The sequence below is a fragment of the Alexandromys fortis genome, unplaced genomic scaffold (genome assembly GCF_014885135.2).
Source record: "Alexandromys fortis isolate MF-2015 unplaced genomic scaffold, M_Fortis_MF-2015_v1.1 scaffold_146, whole genome shotgun sequence".
Lineage (NCBI taxonomy): Eukaryota > Metazoa > Chordata > Mammalia > Rodentia > Cricetidae > Alexandromys > Alexandromys fortis.
The window spans coordinates 340,076-361,354 of NW_026068042.1; the positions used below are offsets into that span (position 1 = coordinate 340,076).

At 47.8% G+C, this 21,279-nt stretch overlaps 2 protein-coding genes across 2 annotated transcripts; one reads left to right on the forward strand and one right to left on the reverse strand.

The window, feature by feature from the left end:
- The first annotated feature begins 1,423 nt into the window (after positions 1-1,423).
- Kctd13 (potassium channel tetramerization domain containing 13) lies at positions 1,424-17,586 on the forward strand. Its single transcript, XM_050166063.1, has 6 exons — positions 1,424-1,851; positions 3,141-3,310; positions 13,807-13,896; positions 13,989-14,041; positions 14,770-14,965; positions 16,835-17,586. The coding sequence occupies exons 1-6, from the start codon at positions 1,608-1,610 to the stop codon at positions 17,069-17,071; spliced, it is 990 nt and encodes a 329-aa protein (XP_050022020.1). The 5' UTR covers positions 1,424-1,607; the 3' UTR covers positions 17,072-17,586.
- A 298-nt stretch (positions 17,587-17,884) lies between these two features.
- Positions 17,885-21,248, reverse strand: Asphd1 (aspartate beta-hydroxylase domain containing 1). Its single transcript, XM_050166075.1, has 3 exons — positions 20,213-21,248; positions 18,514-18,627; positions 17,885-17,994 (listed from the first exon to the last, which is right to left on the reverse strand). The coding sequence occupies exons 1-3, from the start codon at positions 21,066-21,068 to the stop codon at positions 17,885-17,887; spliced, it is 1,080 nt and encodes a 359-aa protein (XP_050022032.1). The 5' UTR covers positions 21,069-21,248.
- Positions 21,249-21,279: the final 31 nt, after the last annotated feature.

The following is a 21,279-nucleotide window of genomic DNA, read 5'->3' on the forward strand; positions in this document are numbered from 1 at the left end:
AGTCTACTTTTAAAGGGGCCACAGAAGCAAGGGGGGTTGTTCTTTGACTATTCAGATTGGCTTATTTGAAAGGGCTATTACCAATAATTGACTGGGGAGCTGTTGCCAGATCAGATGAGGTAAGAGGTCATTTTGACCCCGTTTCCCAGGGGACCAAACCAAAGCATACGTATATGGGTAATTGTTCAGGAACTGAGTACGTGCGAGTGTAGCTGTTAGGTCTTTGGTTCCCAAGGGAGGAGGGGAAGCACTATGGCACAGAGGCTGAGAGGATTCAGAATTGTCAAAAATGGCTTCAGGATTGTCTTAAAGTCTTACACCCTCAACACCAAGACGTCAGGAAGGAGCGTGCAAGCCAGCTGCTAGGAACTGCCTTTCCCTTTTCACTGCCACACTCGAGGGGGGAATAGAATTGGCAACCCCTTTGTGTCAGAACACGAAGTCCCCTCAATTACACTTCTAATACCTTCTAACAGATCCACCTGGCTTCTCCGCACCTCTCCCTGTCCACGGCAAATACTTAGGTTTGCACCCACACTAAGCAGGTAAAGGAGTCAACTTGACCTAGAGAGAGGAGCTTTGCCCAGATCTTCCGGGGTGACAGGGTGGAAACGAGGATGCTGACTTGGGTTTTCCATCCAGCAAAGCCCCTTTCCAGACATTAGGGCAGGTTGTTAAACATCTGAGGTACCAGATTCTAAAAAAAAACCAAAAACTAAAAACCTCTTGTCCACAGTGCACTCCACTTCTTTCTTCTCTTTTGGGCTCAGTGGTAGGTCTCATGACAGCTGGGATTCTAAGATCGTCACTAGCCTGTCTGGTCATATGCTTCCAATTTCCATGTTCCTTTTGTTTTGAGATAGGTACCAATATGCAGCCCAGTCTGGCCTGGAACTCACTATCTTCCTGCCTCAGCCTCCAGGGCTGAAATTACAGTCACAGTTGGCTCAGGTTTCTATTTCCCCTTCTTCTCTGCCTGGAACTGTCTTTATCGCAGACGCTTCTTTCCCTCATCGCTCCTCTGTTTGGCCTTCCAACCTGGGCTCCTAGTTTCACTTCCTCTGGGAGCCTTATGGCCTCATTGGAGAATTTTCTTGGTTTTTGTTGACTGTTCTTCCTACAGTCTGTCAAGTGCACTGTGCTGGAGTAGGGAAAATAAATACCATGCGCATCGTCCAGCCCTCTGAGCCTGCTTCCTTTCACGTGAATGAAGCGCTCTGCGAGCTGAGACTGTCGTGGGCTGTGATCTTCTCTATTCACATGCATAAGGAGCAAAGGGAGCGGGCGCTTTCTCCATCTAGGCTCCCGAGTCCCCTAGAACGACTTTTCCTGCACCCTCACTCCAGACCGCAACGGCCCTCGCAGACTGCGCTTGCTCCAGCTCTTGGCCCCGCCCCCGGCCTGGCCGCGCCTGCGCAACTGCCCGCGCGGCTTCCGGGTGGAGAGTGCGCGCGCGATGGGGCGGAGGGTGGACGTCGCGGAGTAGCCGCGGCGAGTGGGCGTGTGCGCCGAGCGGTCTGGCGCCCGCGCTGGAGTCGTGGGGTCTCTGAGAGCCGGTCCGGGACGCGGAGAGAGCCTGCGACCGCCACCCGCGTCCGCTCACTGGCATGTCGGCCGAGGCCTCTGGCCCGGAGGCGGCTGCGGCCGAATGCCTGGAGTCCCCTAAGCCCTCGGGTGTGGAGCCCGGCTCCCCCTCGTACAGTCTGAAGCCCCTGACCCCGAACAGCAAGTATGTGAAGCTGAACGTGGGCGGCTCGCTGCACTACACCACGCTGCGCACCCTCACTGGGCAGGACACCATGCTCAAGGCCATGTTCAGCGGCCGCGTGGAGGTGCTCACAGACGCCGGAGGTATGCGTGTCGCCCGTACACGTGCTGCCCTCCAGCCCCCGGTTCGTTCCCGGCTCCCCCGTCCCATCTTACCTTCTCCTTGTTCAAAGTCTCCCTCCTTCCCCAATCCTTTCCTTCCAGCAGTGACCTCTGCCAAACACTCCATTGCCGATTATTTTCTCGTCGCCCCCTAGTTCATAAAGCCTGGGAACCAGCCCCCAGACAACCTTTACCACTTTCTTCCTACCGCCCAGCCTTTTGTTTGCCTCCCTGCCTTAGAACCGCCACCAGGCACCCTGGAGAACCGAACGATCTTGTGTGTCCGTCTCTAACACATGCCCCTGCCACTCTCTAGGAATCATCTGTAAACATAGATTGTAGGAGAAGAGCTGCTTTAGGTTTACCGGGGACCAGAGTGACGGGTGCAGCTCTCCTTGGCAGGTGAACCTTAACCTTCTCGGAGTGTTGCCTTTAAATTTGGGACCCACTTGCTGTAGTATAACCTTAAAGGGAAGAGTTAATGAAGATTATGAAAGCAAACGCTTAGGAGGTGAAGTTCAGCCTTTAAATACTAAAGATGAAAAAAATAGCTTATTTGATAAGTATTTGTGAAGTGCCATTTAGTGCTAGACAAGGGTTGGTAAAGGGATCTGATGAGTCTTGAGGAGTTAACCCCCTCGGGGTATTCAGGGAGGGCGTTGAGTGGGAATGACCAGGAAGCAAGAAAACCACAGGTAACCACAGAGAGTAAGTTCTTTGAATAATGTGATTATTTTATTATTCTGGTGAATTGAAGGGTTGAGGTGGACATTTTCATTAAGTGAGTGGTTAACATTAATAGAAAGGGTTAAGTTTATTGATAGGTAATTCGGTAAGAATTTTCCACGGTAAATTGGGCTTGGTGGCAGGTGCCTATAGTGCTAGCCCTCGAGTAGCCTTGAAAACAGCTTCCTAAACGGCACCTTTAATCCCAGCGTCAGGAGGCAGGCGGAGCTCTGTGAGTTCGAGGCCAGCCTGGTCTACAGAGTACAGGACAGCCAAAGCTTCACAGAGAAATCATGTCTTGAAAAACAAAAGACTTGCCCATGGTGAGAGTTTCCTGATTGTCCAGTAGACTTGGGAGGGAGTTACTCTGTGACAGGCGTGTGTATAACTCACTGGAGATGTTTGAAAGAGTTCTTGGATGTGGCAGAGGTTTGAAACAGTTAAGTATTTAGGTTTTCTTTTTGCTTTGGAATTGGTTTTCTAAAAAATACCTATTCAACCCCCCACCAATCCATCCTTCCTTTTGCCTTTTCCCACTCCACCAGGTTGGGTGCTGATTGACCGGAGTGGTCGTCACTTTGGTACAATTCTCAACTACCTGCGGGATGGGTCGGTCCCACTGCCTGAGAGTACCAGAGAACTCGGGGAGCTGCTAGGTGAAGCTCGATACTACCTGGTGCAGGGCCTGATTGAAGACTGCCAGCTGGCGCTGCAGGTGAGAGCCGCCCCCACCTTCTGAGTCCTTGTACTCCCGTTCTTGGGAGAGCTAGCCGGTAGCTAGTACAACAGAGGAAGGCTCGGACGGGGCATAACCCCCAGGCTTTTGGGATTTGGGGTGCAGTCTTCCCAAGCATCCCTGCTGCTTGAGGCAGGGCGACAATGCACCTGCTGTCAGGACAGTTGTCCTTAGAAATACCTGCTCTGTGCTTGCAGCTGTTCCTACCCAGTTGTGCTACCACCTGAGTGACGTCATTAAACACAACCCCAGTTCATCCTCTCCTTTGTTCTGAAGTCTTGAGTAGTTCTCCAGGCTGGTGTGTGTGTGTGGGGGGGTGGTTTCCTCAATTTATATAATTTAAAATTTTGGTTTGTTAGCGTGTGTGTGCGCCACAGTAAGGGTGCTCGTGGAGGTCAGTCACAGGGCACTGTCTGCCCGTGTTCTCCTTTTTCACAGTGTGCATTCAGGGGTGGAGTACTGGTCATGGGGTTTGGCCACTGAACCCTTTCACCAGCTGGCTCCCACCACATCTCAGTTTAAGTTAGAATGCAATAACCTCCATGATCTGGTCCTGCCCTGGAAGGCAGCCACCCCCACCCTGTTTCTTTCAACCCTTCAGGGCTTCTTTATTTGTCTTTTCAGTGGTGAAATTTTTTCCTCAAATGAAGTGTCACATCAGTGGAGCCATAATCCTTAAACAGGGCTGGGGATTCCAGGCCCTCCTCACCCGCTCTGTTCCACTTCTGCAGGTTCTTGGGATCCCCTGGGATCCCGGCCACCTCTGCCATGCCTAGTAACCTTGAGCCTGTCAGTTCCTGCCTTTCGCATTCTGTTCTCATGTTCCAAGAGATAAGAACAATAAATACAATGTAGTAAGTTTTAATCGAGTTTCTGTATTGTCCAGGTTTTTTTTTGTAATAATTACAGAAGTAGATTGTACATTGTATGTCTTGAATGCCAGTTGCAAATTAAAAAGTGGAGACTGAGCTATAATTCAAAGCTTTTTGTGAAGGAGCGCTGTTAATAAAATGTCCCTTAATATATCGCTTCCTTCACTAGCCCCCATCTCTCTTATGTTTGAGTCCCATTATACTTATTTTATGACCCATTAAAGAGTTACCATATAGCAATTTGAAAAATACTGAATTGGATTGTTTTAAAATATAGTTTTTTTGGGAGTGGCATGTGCCACACCTAAAGTATAGAGGCTAGAGGCCAGCTTTGGAGAATGGATTCTCTTCTACATTGTGGGACCCAAGGAGGGGGAGGTCAAATTCAGGTTGTCAGAGTCTGCCTCCTTTCCCCTCTGAGCCACCTGGCCGGCACTGACCTATATCTTGGAAGTACAGTTCTGCTCATTATATCTTACATTTTATTTTTTATTATTTATTTATTTATTATACAGTATCCTGCCTGTAGGCCAGAAGAGGGCACCAGATCTCATTATAGGTGGTTGTGAGCCACCATTTGGTTGCTGGGAATTGAACTCAGGACCTCTGGAAGAGCAGTCAGTGCTCTTAACCACTGAGCCATCTCTCCAGCTCCTATATCTTACATTTTAAAGACAGAGTCTAACTGTGTAGCTCAGGTTGTCCTTGATTTGAGGATCTTCCTGCTTCAGTCTCCAGAGTCCTGGGGTGACAGGTGTGCATGCTTAGCTCCACTCTGAATTGAAGTTGAGCTAATGTCATTGCACACCTGCTGTGTTGGGAGGGATTTTGCTGTCTGCTTGTTGGTACATCTTGTGCCCTTAGTTACCCTACATAGATAGATACAAAGAAACATTAGGGATGCATTCAAAGCCAGTGTGTTCAGTTCAGCTCCAGGTTATCTGACTCCCAAGTGTGGTACTTCCTTTCCATGCTCCAGCAGCTTCTTCCCACCCATCCTCCCAGCTCCACTAGTCCTCAGGGCATGCCAGAGTGTCACTGGTCTAGGCAAATCTTTTCTCTTTCAGTTTTGTCCTCCTCCCCTTCATGCCCAATCCCTTGTCCATTTCCCCCACTCCTACCCCTGTCAGATCCTAATGTGCAGATACATATGCTTGGATTATATCTCTAACTTTGAAAAACTAAAGCATTTGTGTATATATGCTTTTGGTGTGCATATGTTTACATAAATATCGCTTAGTTGTTACTGTTTCTCACTCAACCGCTTCTCAGGATCTAGTCACACTCTATGGTGCACAGGACTCTATGCTGACTGCTCGATGTAGTCATACATTCTCCTGAGTTTGGAGCTTGCTTTCTCTTTCCTGTCCCACAAACAGTGCCACTGTGGGCATCCTTCTGTGTCCCCTCTGGTCCTATTCGAATTTCTTAAAATTATAGCTAGAGAAGTACTAGGTCACAGGACACATGCAAGCCAGATTTCAGTCTTCTCAGATGGTTCCATTGCTTTGTCCTGACAGGCAGTACCTAAGAAACCTCATTCTGGCGATTCTCAGTAATCCTTGGCATCCTCCCCCTTTCTAATTTTACCACACTGATAGGTGTGGAGTGATCTCATTGGACTTCGCGAGCTTCTCCTTACTAATGAGTTTGAATGAATATCTTTCTCATATATACTCACTCGCCTTTTTAGAGTCCCCTTCTGTGATTGCTTTACATATTTACCCACTGTTCTCCCCAGTTTCTTGTCTTGTCGCTTAAAGAGAGATCCTTGACTATTTTAATGAAGTCATAAATATAAGAGCATGTATTACCTATCCTCTAAAGAGCATGATTCATATGAAAAAGTTGGCTTTTCTCTCCAGCACCAGTGATACTGTATACCCACCATGCCCTGAACCAGAAGATACTTCGATTGCCAGTCATGGTGGCGCATGCCTGTAATCCTAGCAGTCAGGAGGCAAAGGTAGTAGGGTTGTACACTTAAGGCGACCAGCAAGAGTTACATAGGAGGTGGGCATAGTGGTACACACCTTTAATCTCAGCACTGGAGAGTCAGGCCAACAGATCTCTGAATTTCAGGACAGGACAGCCAGGGCTACACAAAGAAACGCTGTCTTTTTTTTTTTTTTTAAGAGTTACATAGGGTAACCCCATGCCAAAAAAAACTAACAAGGCTAGTGGTGGCACACGCCTTTAGTCCCAGCACTCAGGAGGCAGAGGCAGGCAGATTGAAGGCAATGGCGTAAATCACAAACGATCCCACACCAGTTTGGAATTATGATTAATAGAATGGTTATTTATTTAAAGGGGAAAAAACTTACAGATCACCGTTCCAAACAACAGCCCTCTGCACAATCAGGAAGGGAGTCTAGTCGCCAGAAGCAGAGCAGGAAGTAAGAGTGAGGAGGAAAGTGGCCGCTTTTTTAAAGAGAGAGACCACGCCCCAATGGGCTGGTATCTCAGTGGCTATTGGCTGGAGGAGCGGAAGGACCTCCCGCAACAGACAGATCTCTAGTTTGAGGCCAGCCTGGTCTACAAAGCGAGTTCCAGGACAGCCAGGACTACACAGAGAAACCCTGTCTCAAAAACCAGAAAAAGAAACAAACAAACAAAAAAACTTCCAATTTTTTTCTGGCTTTCAAGGGTTGGATTTAGATATTGTCAGTATTTTCTCTTAGAATGTCATTTATCTGTGAAGTAGAGGTGTATGTGTGTATGTGTTTATTAAATTTTATTCATTTTGGTGTGTGGGTCTGCGTGTACCACAGTGTGCATGTGGGAAGTCAAAGAGCAACTTGTAGGAGTCGGTTCTCTCCTTTCAACATGTGCGGCCTCGGGACCAGACTCAAGGCTGTCAGGCTTGGTGAGCTGCATCTTTATATGCTGAGCCGTTTGCTAGCCCGAGAGTCTTGAATTTTAAAATTACAAATAGCCATATATTTGTGTATATATGTGTGTGTGTTACATATGTGTGTGTGTTTGTGTGAATGTGTACACGTGTGCATATGAGTGTGGAGACCAGACATTAACATCAAGTATCTGATGTGGGAAGTCCTGTATATGTGTTGCTTTTATTGGTTAATGAATAAAGCTGTTTTGGTCAGTGGCTTGGGAGTATTCCTAGCTAGCTCTTACATGTTAAATTAACCCATTTCTATTCATCTATGCCACAAGACTGTGGCTTACTGGTGTGGCATGTTACTCCTTCAGCGGCTTCATGGTGTCTCCTTCAACTCCACTCTCTCTATCTCTGTTAAGATTTCCCACCTGGCTTTACTCTGCTAAGCCATTGGCCAAAAACGCTTTCGTCATCAACCAATAAAAGCAACACACACAGAGAAGGACATTCCACATCAAGTTTCTTCCTTGGTCACCTTCCACATTATTATCTCTGATTTATATGTTTGTTTGTTTGTTTATTTATTTACTTTGAGGCACTGTTTCTCTATATAATAGTCCTAGCCATCCTGGAACTAGCTCTTGTAGATCAGACTGGCCTGGAACTCACAGAGATCTGCCTGCCTCTGCCTACCAGGTGCTGGAATGGAATTAAAGGCGTACGCCACCACCCTCTGGCCTTTTTTTTCTTTAGTTTGAGGCAGGGTCTTACTTTGCTATTGTTCTTGCCCTGGAACTTGCTGTGTAGGCCGGTCTGACCTCAAACCCCAGAGATCTGCTTCTGGCTCCTGAGTGCCAGGATATCTTATTTACTCTGTAAGACAGGATCTCACGGAAGCTGGATTCACTGATTGGCGAGGCTTTCTGCCAGAGAGCTCCAGGGACTTGCCTGTCTCCACTGCCTGGCTGTGGAGTCACAGATGTTTGTCAGGGGCTGTCTAGTGGATACTAGGACTCTGAACTCAGTGCTCAGGGTTGTCTGACAGGTACTTACTAACTGAACCATCTCTCCATCCCCAACGCCTATTATTTTTAAAGCAGTATTATTATCAGTATTATCAACTATAGAAATTTGGGAAATGGATCACCAAAAAATAAAGCACCAATTTTTTTTTAGGTTTTTGTCTGTATGCATTTTGTGTATGTCTGTTTACTAATGTGGCATATTGTACGTACTGTTTTGTATACTGCTTTTATTTCTTTTGACATTGTTAATAATTGATAACTTTATATGTCAATAAAGTTTTAATCTAACATCCTGTTTCTCCAGTTCTGCTTGAAATGTGGTAAGCAGTTCATTTAAAGCAAGACCTGTAGTCAAGCTTCACGTTGTGTCTGCTGACGTCCTTAAGTCTCTTCCCACCTGGACCGGCCTGGTTTTTTTGTTTGTTTCTTCTTTTTCTGATAAAGCTGAGTTGTTAAAGACACTGCCTGTACAATGGTCTGCTTACCAAATTTGCCTGATTGTTCAGTCCTGGTATCATTGGTACCAACCCTGATATGTCCTGAATTTCCTGTAAATTATACCATAATTTAAAGGTTTGATGTCAGCATTTTGGATAGAGTACATCCTAGGAGTGCGCTATTATTTCATACTGTATTCCATTAAGACACCCATGATGTGGCTAATATGACTGATGTGCTCACACTTGGCCCCTGAATTCAGATGATATGTTGAGTCCTCCACTGTAGTTACATTTCCTTGTTGCCGACTATAAATTCATCTGTGTGATATTAATTTAATTTGGGTGTTGTGCAAGTGTCAGTTGTTGTCGACAACATAACAATTGCTGTTCCTCCCCTGAGCCAGTCAATTCATTAGGGTTATGGGATAACTACAGGGTTAGCATTTCTTCAGTGTTGTTCCATGGGGTCATGTACAAAGTTGTGCTTTGCACTACCAACTGAGCAACTCTTGACATTAATATAGTCAAAATATCATTTTCTCCAGTGGTGTATGTATCCCATAATACATAAATGAATGAACGAATGTGTGTGCCACCACTGCTCTGCTTTTTAACTCCTTTTTTGTTTTTTTTTTTCTTCTACATAGAGTAAGTTAGTTTTCCAGGTACCATCTATTAAGCGGTTTTTGATAGCTAGTATCCAACATGGCCACCAGTGATTTTTTGCCTCCCTGGGATTCAGGGTCTCATTTGGTCCCCACTCACGCGGAATAGGATTGACACATGCAGCCATGTTGTAGAGGCACATAGTTTTAACTGCAAAGACAGGGTCTCAAGTAGTTCCCAGCTGACTTTGAACTCATGATCCTTCTATCCACCTCCTAAATGCCAAGCTTTCAGGTATACAGCACCACACTCAGCTCTGAGGTGTGACTTTTGAAGCGAGGTCATAAGAGGCATTCACTCTAGTAAGCAAGCCATTATATGAGGAACCCCAACAGCCCTTGGGAAGTCATGCAGGTGAGAAACTGGAGCTTGCTGTCAAGAGACTCCCAACTATGTGGGCCAGCTTTATTGGAAGCAGATCCTCTAGGTCCAGTCAAGTATTCAGAGGATGCACTCCTGGTCAGCATCTTTTTTGTATTGTTTTGAGACAAGGCCCTCTTATCCCAGACTAACCCTGAACTAAGATCTTCCTCTTCTCACCTCTCAAAGACTGGTATTACAGCGTGTGCCACTATAGCCAATTGTGGCCATTATCTAGACTGTAGTTCCTGAGAGACCATGGGCCAGTCTGAAGTTCTGACCCTTGGAAATTTAAGGAGGCAGTAATAAATGGTTGTTGTGTGGGCTGCTATGTTTGTAACAGATTGTGCTGTTGCTTCCAGACACAACAGTATTGACACACATGAACTCAAACTACGCTCAGTACAGGTCCAAACCAGACAACTTCCAGCACTGAGAAGGGGAAGTAGATACAAAGACCCACCCCAACCAAGAATCTATTTGCAGTGGATACCTTTGGGGAAAGGGAGAATCAGTGCTCTCCAGTGGACTGTCACTGGGTATGTCAACCACACTGCAAGGCACTGTCCAAGAACAGACTCCATGGTTTTTGTTTTGTTTTCTGTCTTACTGGTTTCTCTCTCTCTCTCTCTCTCTCTCTCTCTCTCCTTTGTTTTGTTTTGTTTTTTGAGACAGGGTTTTTCTGTGTAGCTTTGGAGCCTGTCCTGAAACTCACAGAGATCCGCCTACCTCTGCCTCCCGAGTGCTGTGGGATTAAAGGTGTGCGCCACCACCACCCGGTCAGGACCTTCTTTTGTAGCACAAGCTGAACTCATTAGCCTCCTGCCTCAGCCTTCTAAGAACTTCTGCAGGAATATGCTATTCATCTAAGGACAGCTCTTCTAAGAAATTTAAGATTGCAATGTCCTGATGGGTGCACCTTTAATCCTTGCACTCAGGCAGAGGCCTTACAATGAGATCGAGCCTAAAAGAAGTAAAAAATTTTAAAAAACAGCTTAAGGTGTGCCTCTCAGCAGCCTGTTTACAAGCCCAAAGTAGTCAAAAGCTCTTTTTTGTAGAGGTTATAGGTGTGGTTTTTGTCTTATAACATGAGCCCCAAGGATTAGAAGACAATAAGTATCTAAGACGTTGGCAGGGACATCACCTGCCTGGACTGAAAAGGGCAGGGAGGCTGAAGTGAGGGAGGGCTTTGGACAGGGAAACTTGTGCTTGTGAGAAACAGGCCGAGGAAACCGAGGCTCTGCCAGCTCCTGGGGAAAGAGTGATACCTCTGGGCATCAGGACCGTGTGCATGGGGACTGGTTAGGGTGGGCATTAGTGGGTTCTCAAGCGTTTGTCCCAGTGATTTGCAAACTGTAGGACCAGTGGCTTCTATATGACTTCCACTTGCTGTTGTCCCACCCCTTTGAAGAAGGACATTCCTAGTAGGTGAGTGGAGGAGACTACGTGCCTGTAGTTCACAGCTGTTCAGATAGAAAGCAAAAATGCCCTTCATGAGCCAAAGTTGGTGAACTGTACCCAGATGGCCTCATCCCAACCTGGACCTGGTTTAGATTTTCTGTGCTTTGAACTGCCGATGTAATGGATGAGACTTGGAGAATCCTAGGAGTGTTTGTTTGTTTTTTATTTTAACATGTGAATCCATGGACGTGACAATGGAGCCAACCTTGAGGCTTAAGGCAGATAAAACTAGTCATAAAGGACAGTGAGACATGCATCTTTTGCATTGTTTTCTGTAGAGAAACTAACTGTTATACAGATACTCAAGCAGACCCACAGAGAGGTCCAGGTGCAGTGCATCAGCCGTGTGAATATAGCAGCTGTGTTTCTCAGCCAGTGAACCTCAAGAGGCAGCCATGCTTCCAGATGTCTGCAGCCCCTGCCGTGCAAGCCTTCATGGGAAAACCTGTGCCAGGGGGCCCCAGCCACTCCCGAAGGAATTCCTGACCACGGGAAAAGGGAATCATAGATACCTTTTGTTAATTTAAGCTATGATGTTTGGGCCTTTTGTTACACAGTGATAGATAACCCTTGTGCGTGCACTCTGCTTCCTCCACGGTTCTCAGATGTGCACACACATCTCTTTCCAGGTTCTGTGTGCTTCATTGTGAGTTTCGTCTGCACCAAAACTGTTTTCATTATTTTGCCTCCATAGTGTATGCCTTACAGAGTTGGTGCTTCAAAATTGACTTAGTAATGGCAGACTTTTATGCCTCTGTTGTTTATTTTTTGTTCTTGTGTTTTGAGATAGTTTTATTAAGTAGGCCAAGCTGGTTTCAAACTTGATAACCATTTGCCTCTGCCTCCCAAGTGTTTTGATTACAAGTGTACACATTCCTGGCTTTTCGTTGTTGTTTTTTGTTTTGTTTTGTTTTGAAACAATATTGATGCAAAGTCCTAGATAGCCTCAAATTCTCTAATGTAGATCAAGCTAACCTTGCGTTTGTGGCTGTGCTCAACATTTGTCTTCTGGAGTTACGGGTGTACTGATTTCATCTAATTTCTTTGAGAGTGAGGTCTGGGTATGTTGTCTAGGCTGCTCTCATGTCCCCATGTTTAAGCAGTCTTCCCACTTCAGCCTCTTTGTAGCTGGGCCTTAAGGCACCTGCTGCCATGCTTGTCTCTCCATGTTAATTTTATACACACATCAAAAAACAAAGGAATAAAAAAAATACCTCTTAGGTGGACACGGTGGTACATATCTTTTATCCCAGCACTCAGGAGGCAGAGATAGGTGGATCTCTAAGTTTGAGGGCAAACTGGTCCACATAGTGAATTTGAGGCCAGTCAGAACTATAGAGAGACCCTGTCTCAAAACAGATGAATGAACGAGCAAACAGAACTCTTGAGAAACAGATAGGAGAAAAAAAAGAAAGAGAGAAAGAAAGAGGTAGGGCCGGGTGGAGGTGCCGGTGATGTGTGCCTTTAATCCCAGCAGAGGCAGGTGGATCTCTGTGAGTTCAAGGTCAGCCAGGTCTACAAGAGCTAGTTCCAGGACAGACTCCAAACTACAGAGAAACCTGTCTCAAAAAAACAAAACAAACCAACCAACCAAACAAAAACAAAAAAAGAGTGAGTTCCAGGGCTACATGGAGAAACTCCGTCTTGAAAAGCTAATAATAATAATTATATAATTATATTGTTATTATTCTGTAATTCATCTCAGAATTTATAGCATTAGAAACAGACATGTCCAACATTTGGGAAGCTGGGGCAGAAGGGTTGTTTAGGGTTTTGTTTGTTTGTTTGTTTTCTTGTTTTTGAGACAGGCTTTTACTATGTAGATCAGACTGGTCTCATTCACAGAGATGTATCTGCATCTTCCTCTCGAGTGCTGGGATTGAAGGTGTATGTTCCACTATTGGAAGGCTGAGGCAAGAGATTGTAAATTCAAGGCCAGCCTGAGCAATTTAGCAAGGCTGTCTCAATGTTTTAAATTTTAAATTAAATTTTAATTTTTAAAAAGGGTGAAGGGAGGGCTGGAGAGATTGCTCAGCAGTTAAAAGCACTGACTGCTCTTCCAGAGGTCCTGAGTTCAATTCCCAGCAACCACATGGTGGCTCACAACCATCTGTAATGAGATCTGGCACCCTCTTCTGGCCTGAAGGCATATGTGCAGACAAGAACACTATAATAAATAAATATAATATATATAAATATAATAAATAAATATAATAAATCTTTTTTAAGAAAAGGATGAAGGGTATAGGTCAGTGATGATAGAATACTTGCTTGGTATTTCCTCATGGTCCTGGGTTCAACACCCAGCACTGCAGAAACAGCCTCATTGTACTCAGCCAGGCTTATTCATTCAGCAAATGTATGCTGATCATCACCAGGACAGTCGTCAGGAAAACAGACCATAAATATAAAAACAGCTGCAGACTTAAGTGCTGTGAAGAAAAGGAACCAATAATCTGAGCCCAAGGAAGCTATGGTAGCGAGGCGCTGGGGTGGGGCTGGCCCTGTGGTGTCAGCATGCTGAGCTGAGAACTGAAGGGTTAGCCGGCTTTGCACACGGGTCAGTGAAGCATGCCCCAGGCGGGCCAGCCAGTGCAGAGTCAGGAGGACACAGCTGGGTGGCTAAGAAACAGCAAGTTGGCAGAGTAAGGGTACAGTACAGGGACCTGCAGAGCTAAAACTGTAGTGGTCACATCCCTGTGAGCCTTAGAGACACTTAAGAGCATGTTCAACCCCTCGCAGCTTCAGAAGGCCTTTATTTAAGTGGAGTGAGTGAACGTATGCTAATCACCTTCTACTTCTTCCTCAGCAAAAACGGGAGAACCTGTCCCCACTGTGCCTCATCCCCACAGTGACATCTCCCCGGGAAGAGCAGCAGCTCCTGGCCAGCACCTCCAAGGTGAGGCCCTGGAGCCCTGTGGTGAAGGGGGGAGGGGGACTGAAGGCTGCTGTTCTCTCTTGACTCCACTCTCCTTCGGCTTTCCCCTGTAGCCTGTGGTGAAACTTCTGCACAACCGCAGTAACAACAAGTACTCCTATACCAGGTGAGAGCTGGGAGACGTGGGTGTGGTCTGCGTGTGTCCATGCACTGGGCAGAGGCGTGGGTGCATCTGCATGTGTCCATGCACTGGGCAGAGACGTGGGTGCATCTGCGTGTGTCCATGCACTGGGCAGAGGCGTGGGTGCATCTGTGTGTGTCCATGCACTGGGCAGAGACGTGGGTGCATCTGCATGTGTCCATGCACTGGGCAGAGGCGTGGGTGCATCTGCGTGTGTCCATGCACTGGGCAGAGGCGTGGGTGTGTCTGCAAGAGACCACAGAATGCCTGCCTTTTGAATGCCCCATTCCAGCTGTGCCACCTGCCATCAGTAAAGGAGGTTTAGGCCAAGACAATGATAATGGCTGGTATAGGTTAGCTCCTTATTTTCCAACGGGATTGGTCTCCGTGTATCTGTTGACTATCACTCTCTCAGTGGTCTGAGGAAGTGTTGATCTCCATGTGGAGATGATACTGTGGCACTAAGGGACAAAATAACCTGCTTAATGTTGCTCAGTTAGAATGTAGCAAAACTGACAGCCTGGTTGAAGACCCGCACCGGAGCCTCTGCCATGCGGTGATTTTCTTGGCAGATGCTTCCCTTCAGAGAGGCCTACACAGTTGGAAGTCCCCTGCAGGGCAGGGCTGGAGTGCTGGGAATCTGGGCCCCTCTGTGGGAGTTGAGGGAGGGAAGACAGCCAGTCACCTAAGGCCTGATGAACCCTGCTCCTCAGCACTTCAGATGACAACTTACTGAAGAACATCGAGCTGTTTGACAAACTGGCCCTGCGCTTCCATGGCCGTCTGCTCTTCCTCAAGGATGTCCTGGGGGATGAGATTTGCTGCTGGTCTTTCTATGGGCAGGGCCGAAAAATCGCCGAAGTGTGCTGCACCTCCATAGTCTATGCTACGGAGAAGAAGCAGACCAAGGTCAGAGGGGATCAGGGAGGGGTGGGAGGTAGGACCTGGACCTAGGACAGAGGCAGATCAGTGGGTCAGGCAAGGGCAGGATCTTTGGTGGGCATCAAGGACCAGAGTTCTAGGACCAGGGCTGTATAGCTTGGTAGGTCTCACTTCAGTGACCTCTATTTTTCTGCCCATGAAATGAGGCTGAGATTAGAGCCCCCTCTTTTTTGCTTTGGTTTTGGTGCCGGGATTGAGACCCCGGCCTTGTTTAGATAGAGCATGATTGTTTTTTGTTGTTGTTGATTTTGTTTGTTTGTTTTTATTTTGTTTTTCAAGATAGAACTTCTCTCTGTAACCAAGGCTGTCTGTCCTGGAACTCACTCTGTAGACCAGGCTGGCCTAGAACTCACAGAGCCTCCTGCTCTGGGATTAAAGGCCACCACTGACCAACCAGTACCCAATCTGTGTTAGGCACTGCCCCAGACTTCAAACCACAGACAGGGCATGTTGAACAGTGCAAGTCCGTCCTCAATAGGATGTGATGAGAATCCTTCCCTTTTCCCTGATAGCTAATGAACTTGGGCTTTCAGACCCAAGCCAAGCATCATTTCTCTCTGGACACCTTTGCTCATGAGATTTCAATATAATTGCCACAAAGCTGGTCAGCTCCCTTTTTAGTTGACAGTGTTGTAGTATAGTGTAGGACAATGGCTGCAGAGCAGTGTTGCAGCTTTTCCTTTCTGATGCCCCCTAGCCACTATTAGCCTGGTACCCGTGACTTAGTGGAAGTACTAAGAAACATTGATCAAAGGAATGAAATAGGTGCTCAGCTTCCAGAAGCTGGTTCTTTTTTTCCTCCTGCAATTAGGAAGATACAAGCAGATAGAATGTATTTTAAGGGAAAGGCATGGGTACCCCTGTGAGTTCACCCAACTGAGAGGCAGTTTTACTCAGTTATACTGGCTGGTCTTGTGCAAGAGGACTGCAAGTTTAAGACCATCTTGGGCAGCCTAGTGAGACTCTATCTTAATTAATTCAGTAATAAGCAGATACAGGTATGGGTGTAGCTCAGCAGTAGAACTGGTTCAGTATTCTTGAGCCTCTGGGTTCAGTCCTCAGTACTGTAAAGAAGGAAAGGCAAGCTGTGTTCATTATATCCTTCCTTCCAAGCTGCCCAGTAAAATCCTCTTTTCATACTTCATTCCCATGCTTTTCTTCCATCGCTTTGTCTTGACATTTGAGACAAATTCCTGACCAAACCCTTCCCCTCCTTGCTGCTGCTCCTCAGTGTGTTTTCTCTGTCTCCTTCCTCCCTCTCTAGAAAGATGAAACACTCCTGGGAAAGGCCATTCTCATCCCTTTTTCCTTCTTTTCTTTTCTTTTTTTTTTTTTAAGATTTATTTATTTATTATGTATACAACATTCCTTCCATGTATTTTTGCATGCCAGAAGAGGGCACCAGATCTCATTATAGATGGCTGTGAGCCACCATGTGGTTGCTGGGAATTGAACTCAAGACCTCTGGAAGAGCAGTCAGTGCTCTTAACCTCTGAGCCATCTCTCCAGCCCTTCTTTTCTTTTCTTTTTTTTTTTTTTAATGTCATCATCTGACAATGTATATTTTAGGAAGTGTGTGTGTATCTTCCCCTAGACTTCCAGGCTTCTGAGAACAAGCATTTGTTATCCCTGCTGTATTCCTGATGCTCAGAGCAGCCTCCGGGATAGTGGCGCAGTACTCAGGACTTGATACATGAAAGAGCATTCCAAGAGACTGGGCAGTGAAGGATAACTGCCTGCCTTCAGGCCTGGAGGGGAGACCACAGAGGAGCTGCTGGGGAAGGATTGTGGGACTGGGCCAGAGGGTAGGAGCTACAGGTTGCTGGCCTTTTGCAGGTGGAATTCCCCGAGGCTCGGATCTTCGAGGAGACCCTGAACATCTTGATTTATGAGACTCCCCGTGGCCCAGATCTAGCTCTCCTGGAGGCCACAGGGGGTGCAGCTGGAGGTGGTGGGGCAGGCCGAGGGGATGATGAAGAGAACCGAGAGCACCGTGTCCGGAGGATTCATGTCCGCCGCCATATCACCCACGATGAGCGTCCTCACGGCCAACAGATTGTCTTCAAGGACTGATCTTTGATCTTTCTCCTGCCTTCCTCTTGCTTCTGGGACCCAGTCCCTCTCTCCCTTTGCCCCGGCTCTGCTGGCCAAGTCGCGGGTCTTCCCTCTTCCCTTCATTGCATGCTATGTTCAGTGAGGCCCTTTCCAGTCATTGCCACTCACTGCTAACAACATGGTACATTCCAGCATTCCCCTCAGGTGGGGCTCTTTGGAAAGCCAGCGTCTACCCCTTTTCCACATTCTTGTTCTGCTGTCTTTCTCTTACCATCTGGTTCAGAATGACGCAGAATCCCCCTTCTCTTTTGTTAATACATTGAAAACACATGCAGACACCTGAGAACCATCAGCCACATTCCAAGCTGCTTTCTGCCCTTGCACAGAGCAGCCCCCTCCCCTCCTGTCTCACCGTCCCCTACCTCCTTAACTTTGTACTAGGCTGGCCTGGACCTGTACCAGCTCGGCTGTCTTGATCTGGTTCATATTATTTATTATTTTAATTTTCTATTAAATTATTGGAATAAAGTTGAGCTGAGGGTCTGCTGCTGACTCTTGGGTGAGGGATGAGAAGATGGCTTGCATTAAGGAAGATGTCTGGCTGTTAGCATGGCAGAAACATGAGCCCCAGCCCTGAGCCCTAACCTGGGACTGGTAACTGGGAAGGAAGGAGGCAGGAGGTGGAGAGGATTCCAGATTTGTATTTCAGTGTTGGCAGAGTAAGTCACACCCTGCTGCCCCTTCCTAGTGGAAAGGAGGTCCTGACCACCACGCAAGCCGTCCTTGGGTGCAGCAGCATCCAGCTCAGGCGCTGGGAGGGAGCCACTTCTCTCAAGGGTCTGGTGCGAAGACAAAGTCAAGAGCTTGGCGTTCAGCCCCAGCCACGTTGGGGTGCCAGAGATCCACAATGAAGACCACTCGAGGCCCATCTTCAGGGGACCCTAGGGCACATAGGGATGGAGACAGCAGCTGATAGCAAGTACTGCTCTGCCAAGGTATTCCTATCAGACACTGAGGAAAGCAGTACAGTGCCAGGCCCTGGCCACTATTTCATTTAAGGCTCATCATGTAGCCCAGCCCTTGAACTCAGCGTCCTAAGTGCAGGTGCTGAGTTTGCAGGTGAGTGCCAGCATTCTCATACCAGGTTAGAACTTTCTATTGGTAACTCTGTGCCTAAAATGGGCACATTGTATACCAGCTAACTGAGACGCAAGGTTAGGTGAATGCCTGCGGTCCCACAGCAAGAGTTGGACAGGAACGCAGACAGTAGCTCATATTCCTGTACTGATAGCCATATACAATCACTTGGTAAGGAAGGCAGATGCCTCATAGGTGATTAGAGAAGCTATGATTTGCCCAAAGCTATATAGCACCAAAATGGTACCACTGAGTCAAGGTTGACTGGAACTCTTCAGCTCTTTGGTCCCTTAACCCCAACCCAGCAGAATGAGTCCCGTTACCATTATGAGCCACTGTGTGCAGGAAGGAGTCGTCCACCAGGAGACAGTGCCCTTCAGCCCAGCACTGAGGCTCTCCACCAACAACCAGCTCGCAGCCAGGGGGGATCTTTAGGCCTGTGAGAAGAGAATGGACATCTGCCACTCCTGCCTGTGTTCAGGAAGCCTACCTACTCAGTGGGCCTTACAGGAAGGGTCTGTGGTCCTCAAAAGTGCCAGGGGTGCATTGACGACACAGCCCTGTCTGCAGGATGCTAAGACTGAAGTGCTGCTGAAAGAACCACTTGGCAGCCGGGCGGTGGTGGCGCATGCCTTTAATCCCAGCACTAGGGAGGCAGAGGCAGGCGGATCTCTGTGAGTTCGAGACCAACCTGGTCTACAGAGCTATTCCAGGACAGGCTCCAAAGCTGCAGAGAAATCCTGTCTCAAAAAACAAAAGCCACGTGACATTTGGAGAAAAGCTTCTCTGAGCAGTCTCCTGGACTTTCTGTCAGTTCAGCTCCAGAACCTTCTCCCAGGAGGTATAACCGCTGGCTCCAGCCTGACCTCAGTCAAGTGTGCTGAGAAAACTGAGCCAACTCTGAAGGCAAACAAGGCATTCCAGAGGTGGCATTTAGAAAAGTCCTTAAGACTGAGTAGTGTTCTCAACATTACTAAGATAAAAGTCTAACATGTTCATGGTGTCTGCAGGGAGCAGCCAGAAAGCCTTTGTGAGTGGGGGAGGGGAATCTGGACTTGATTGTGAGGCCAGGATGCCCCAAAGCATAAGACACATCTATCTGATAGCACAACAGAGATTCAGGGCGAGCCAAAGTCATAGCATAGAATATCAACCATACATTTTTTCTGGTTTTCTTTTAATCTTTAGAACGTTAAAAAGAAAATCTCAGGTCCGTCTACCTAACATCTCACTAACATTGTTACTTATCAGTGAAGAAGCCTAGATAAAGTAGGCCAAATGTATGGCGAACACCTTCAGTCCCTGCACTCAGGAGGTAGACGACGGACGATCTTGGTGAGTTTGGGCCAGCCAGAACTATATAGTAAGAGCCTTTAACTCAAAAAACAAATTGGGGAGCCGGGTGGTGGTGGCGCACGCCTTTAATCCCAGCACTTGGGAGGCAGAGGCAGGTGGATCTCTGTGAGTTCACAAGGCCAGCCTGGTCTACAAGAGCTAGTTCCAGGACAGGCTCCAAAACCACAGAGAAACCCTGTCTCGGAAAAAACAAACAAACAAACAAACAAACAAAAAAACAAATTGGGGTGGGGGAGGGACTAGAGTGTCTCACTGTACTCCCTAAGACTAAGTCAATAAAGAATGTTGAGACCCAGGCTTGCCTCAGTCTCCCAGGTGCTGAGATTACAGGCATGCACCACTGCTCCTTCCACAAGGCTTTCTCCTTATAGTTTAAATTTGGGTTTCAGAGTATTTTCTCTTGAGGGCAAGTAACAGTGACCACTTACAATGAGGATTTCTTTTCAATGAAAGAAAAGGGGGAAGAGTGAGAATCAGTGTGGAACACACTGCAAGTTGTCACTGACAGGATAGCTTGTATGGAAGTGGAACTCAGGAGATCTGGTTGGGGAAGATTCTGAGAAGAAAGGCATGATGGGAACCATAGTGCAAAAAGATCCAATGGCCAAGAAAAGGGTAGGGAAGGAGAAAATGGGGAGGCAAGGATTGTGGACAGGATATACTCACCCAGATGGCATCTAACCCGAGCATTGGTGGGTCCACAGCGGCCCTCAAGCCGGGCCCCAGGCAGGAGAACGGAAAAGCCAGCATTGCCGAAGGTATTGGCACTCATGAAGCTCCGCAGCCCCCTCAGTGCGCGATAGGCTCCTGGGCACCGCCGGCAGTTGCTGGGTTGGCACCGGCCTGCTTGGTACAGCAGGAGCTGGTAGCACCCAGGGGCCAGGGATTGGGACCAGCCCCGAGGCGGAGGGGTAGTCCCTGAGAAGTCCCAACTCACAGCCCCAAAGTCCCGCAAAATGGCGGGGAAGCTGCTCTGTAGGAGTTCCACGTCATGCCTCTGGGCATCACGTGGCACAAAGGGGGACGAAGGCAGGTCTGGTAGAAAAAGTAGGCCTGGGCGCTGAATGCCTAGGAGCCCTGTCCCTCCTGCCAGGCCAGAACCTCCATGAGCTGCCCGCCTCACTCTGCCCATCCCAGCCCAGGAGTAGCGCCTGGCATAGGCCCGAAGTCGCCGGCTAACTAGACCTTCTGCCCTGGGTCCTTCCCCAAGATCCCCAGAGCCCCTTGGGCCCATCTGAGAGCATACCTCAGGCCCACCATTAACACCTCCAGCTTGGCTCCCAGCCCCCAGGGCCTGCATGTCTTGGGAACCCAGACGGTAGCAGTACCAAAGGAACAGAGAAGTGAGGGCTCCCAGGAGCACCGTAAGAGCTGAGGAACCTAGGGGCAGTGGCCATGGAAACACGATAGGCAAAGAGGCCCTGGCCAAGGGGCCTGCATCTTCTAGACCCCAGCTCCCGGGTCCCCCCAGTTCTTCCCTTGTCCCCTCGATGACTGCTTCCTGGTTCCTGTCCTTCCACATCCCTACTCCTGCTCCCTCTCTCCTCCTGCAGGCCACTTGACAGCCGGTTCCCTCACTTCCCTCTAGTTCTCCTTCTCCTCTTCCTTTTCTTTCTATGACTGTCTCCACTCTGAGATGGCTCTAGTCCTCTTTCTTCTATGGCCCCTCTCTTCTTTCTCCTTCTCCGTCTCCTCTCCCTCTGCTTCTCCTCTCTCCCCCTCACCGCTCCTCC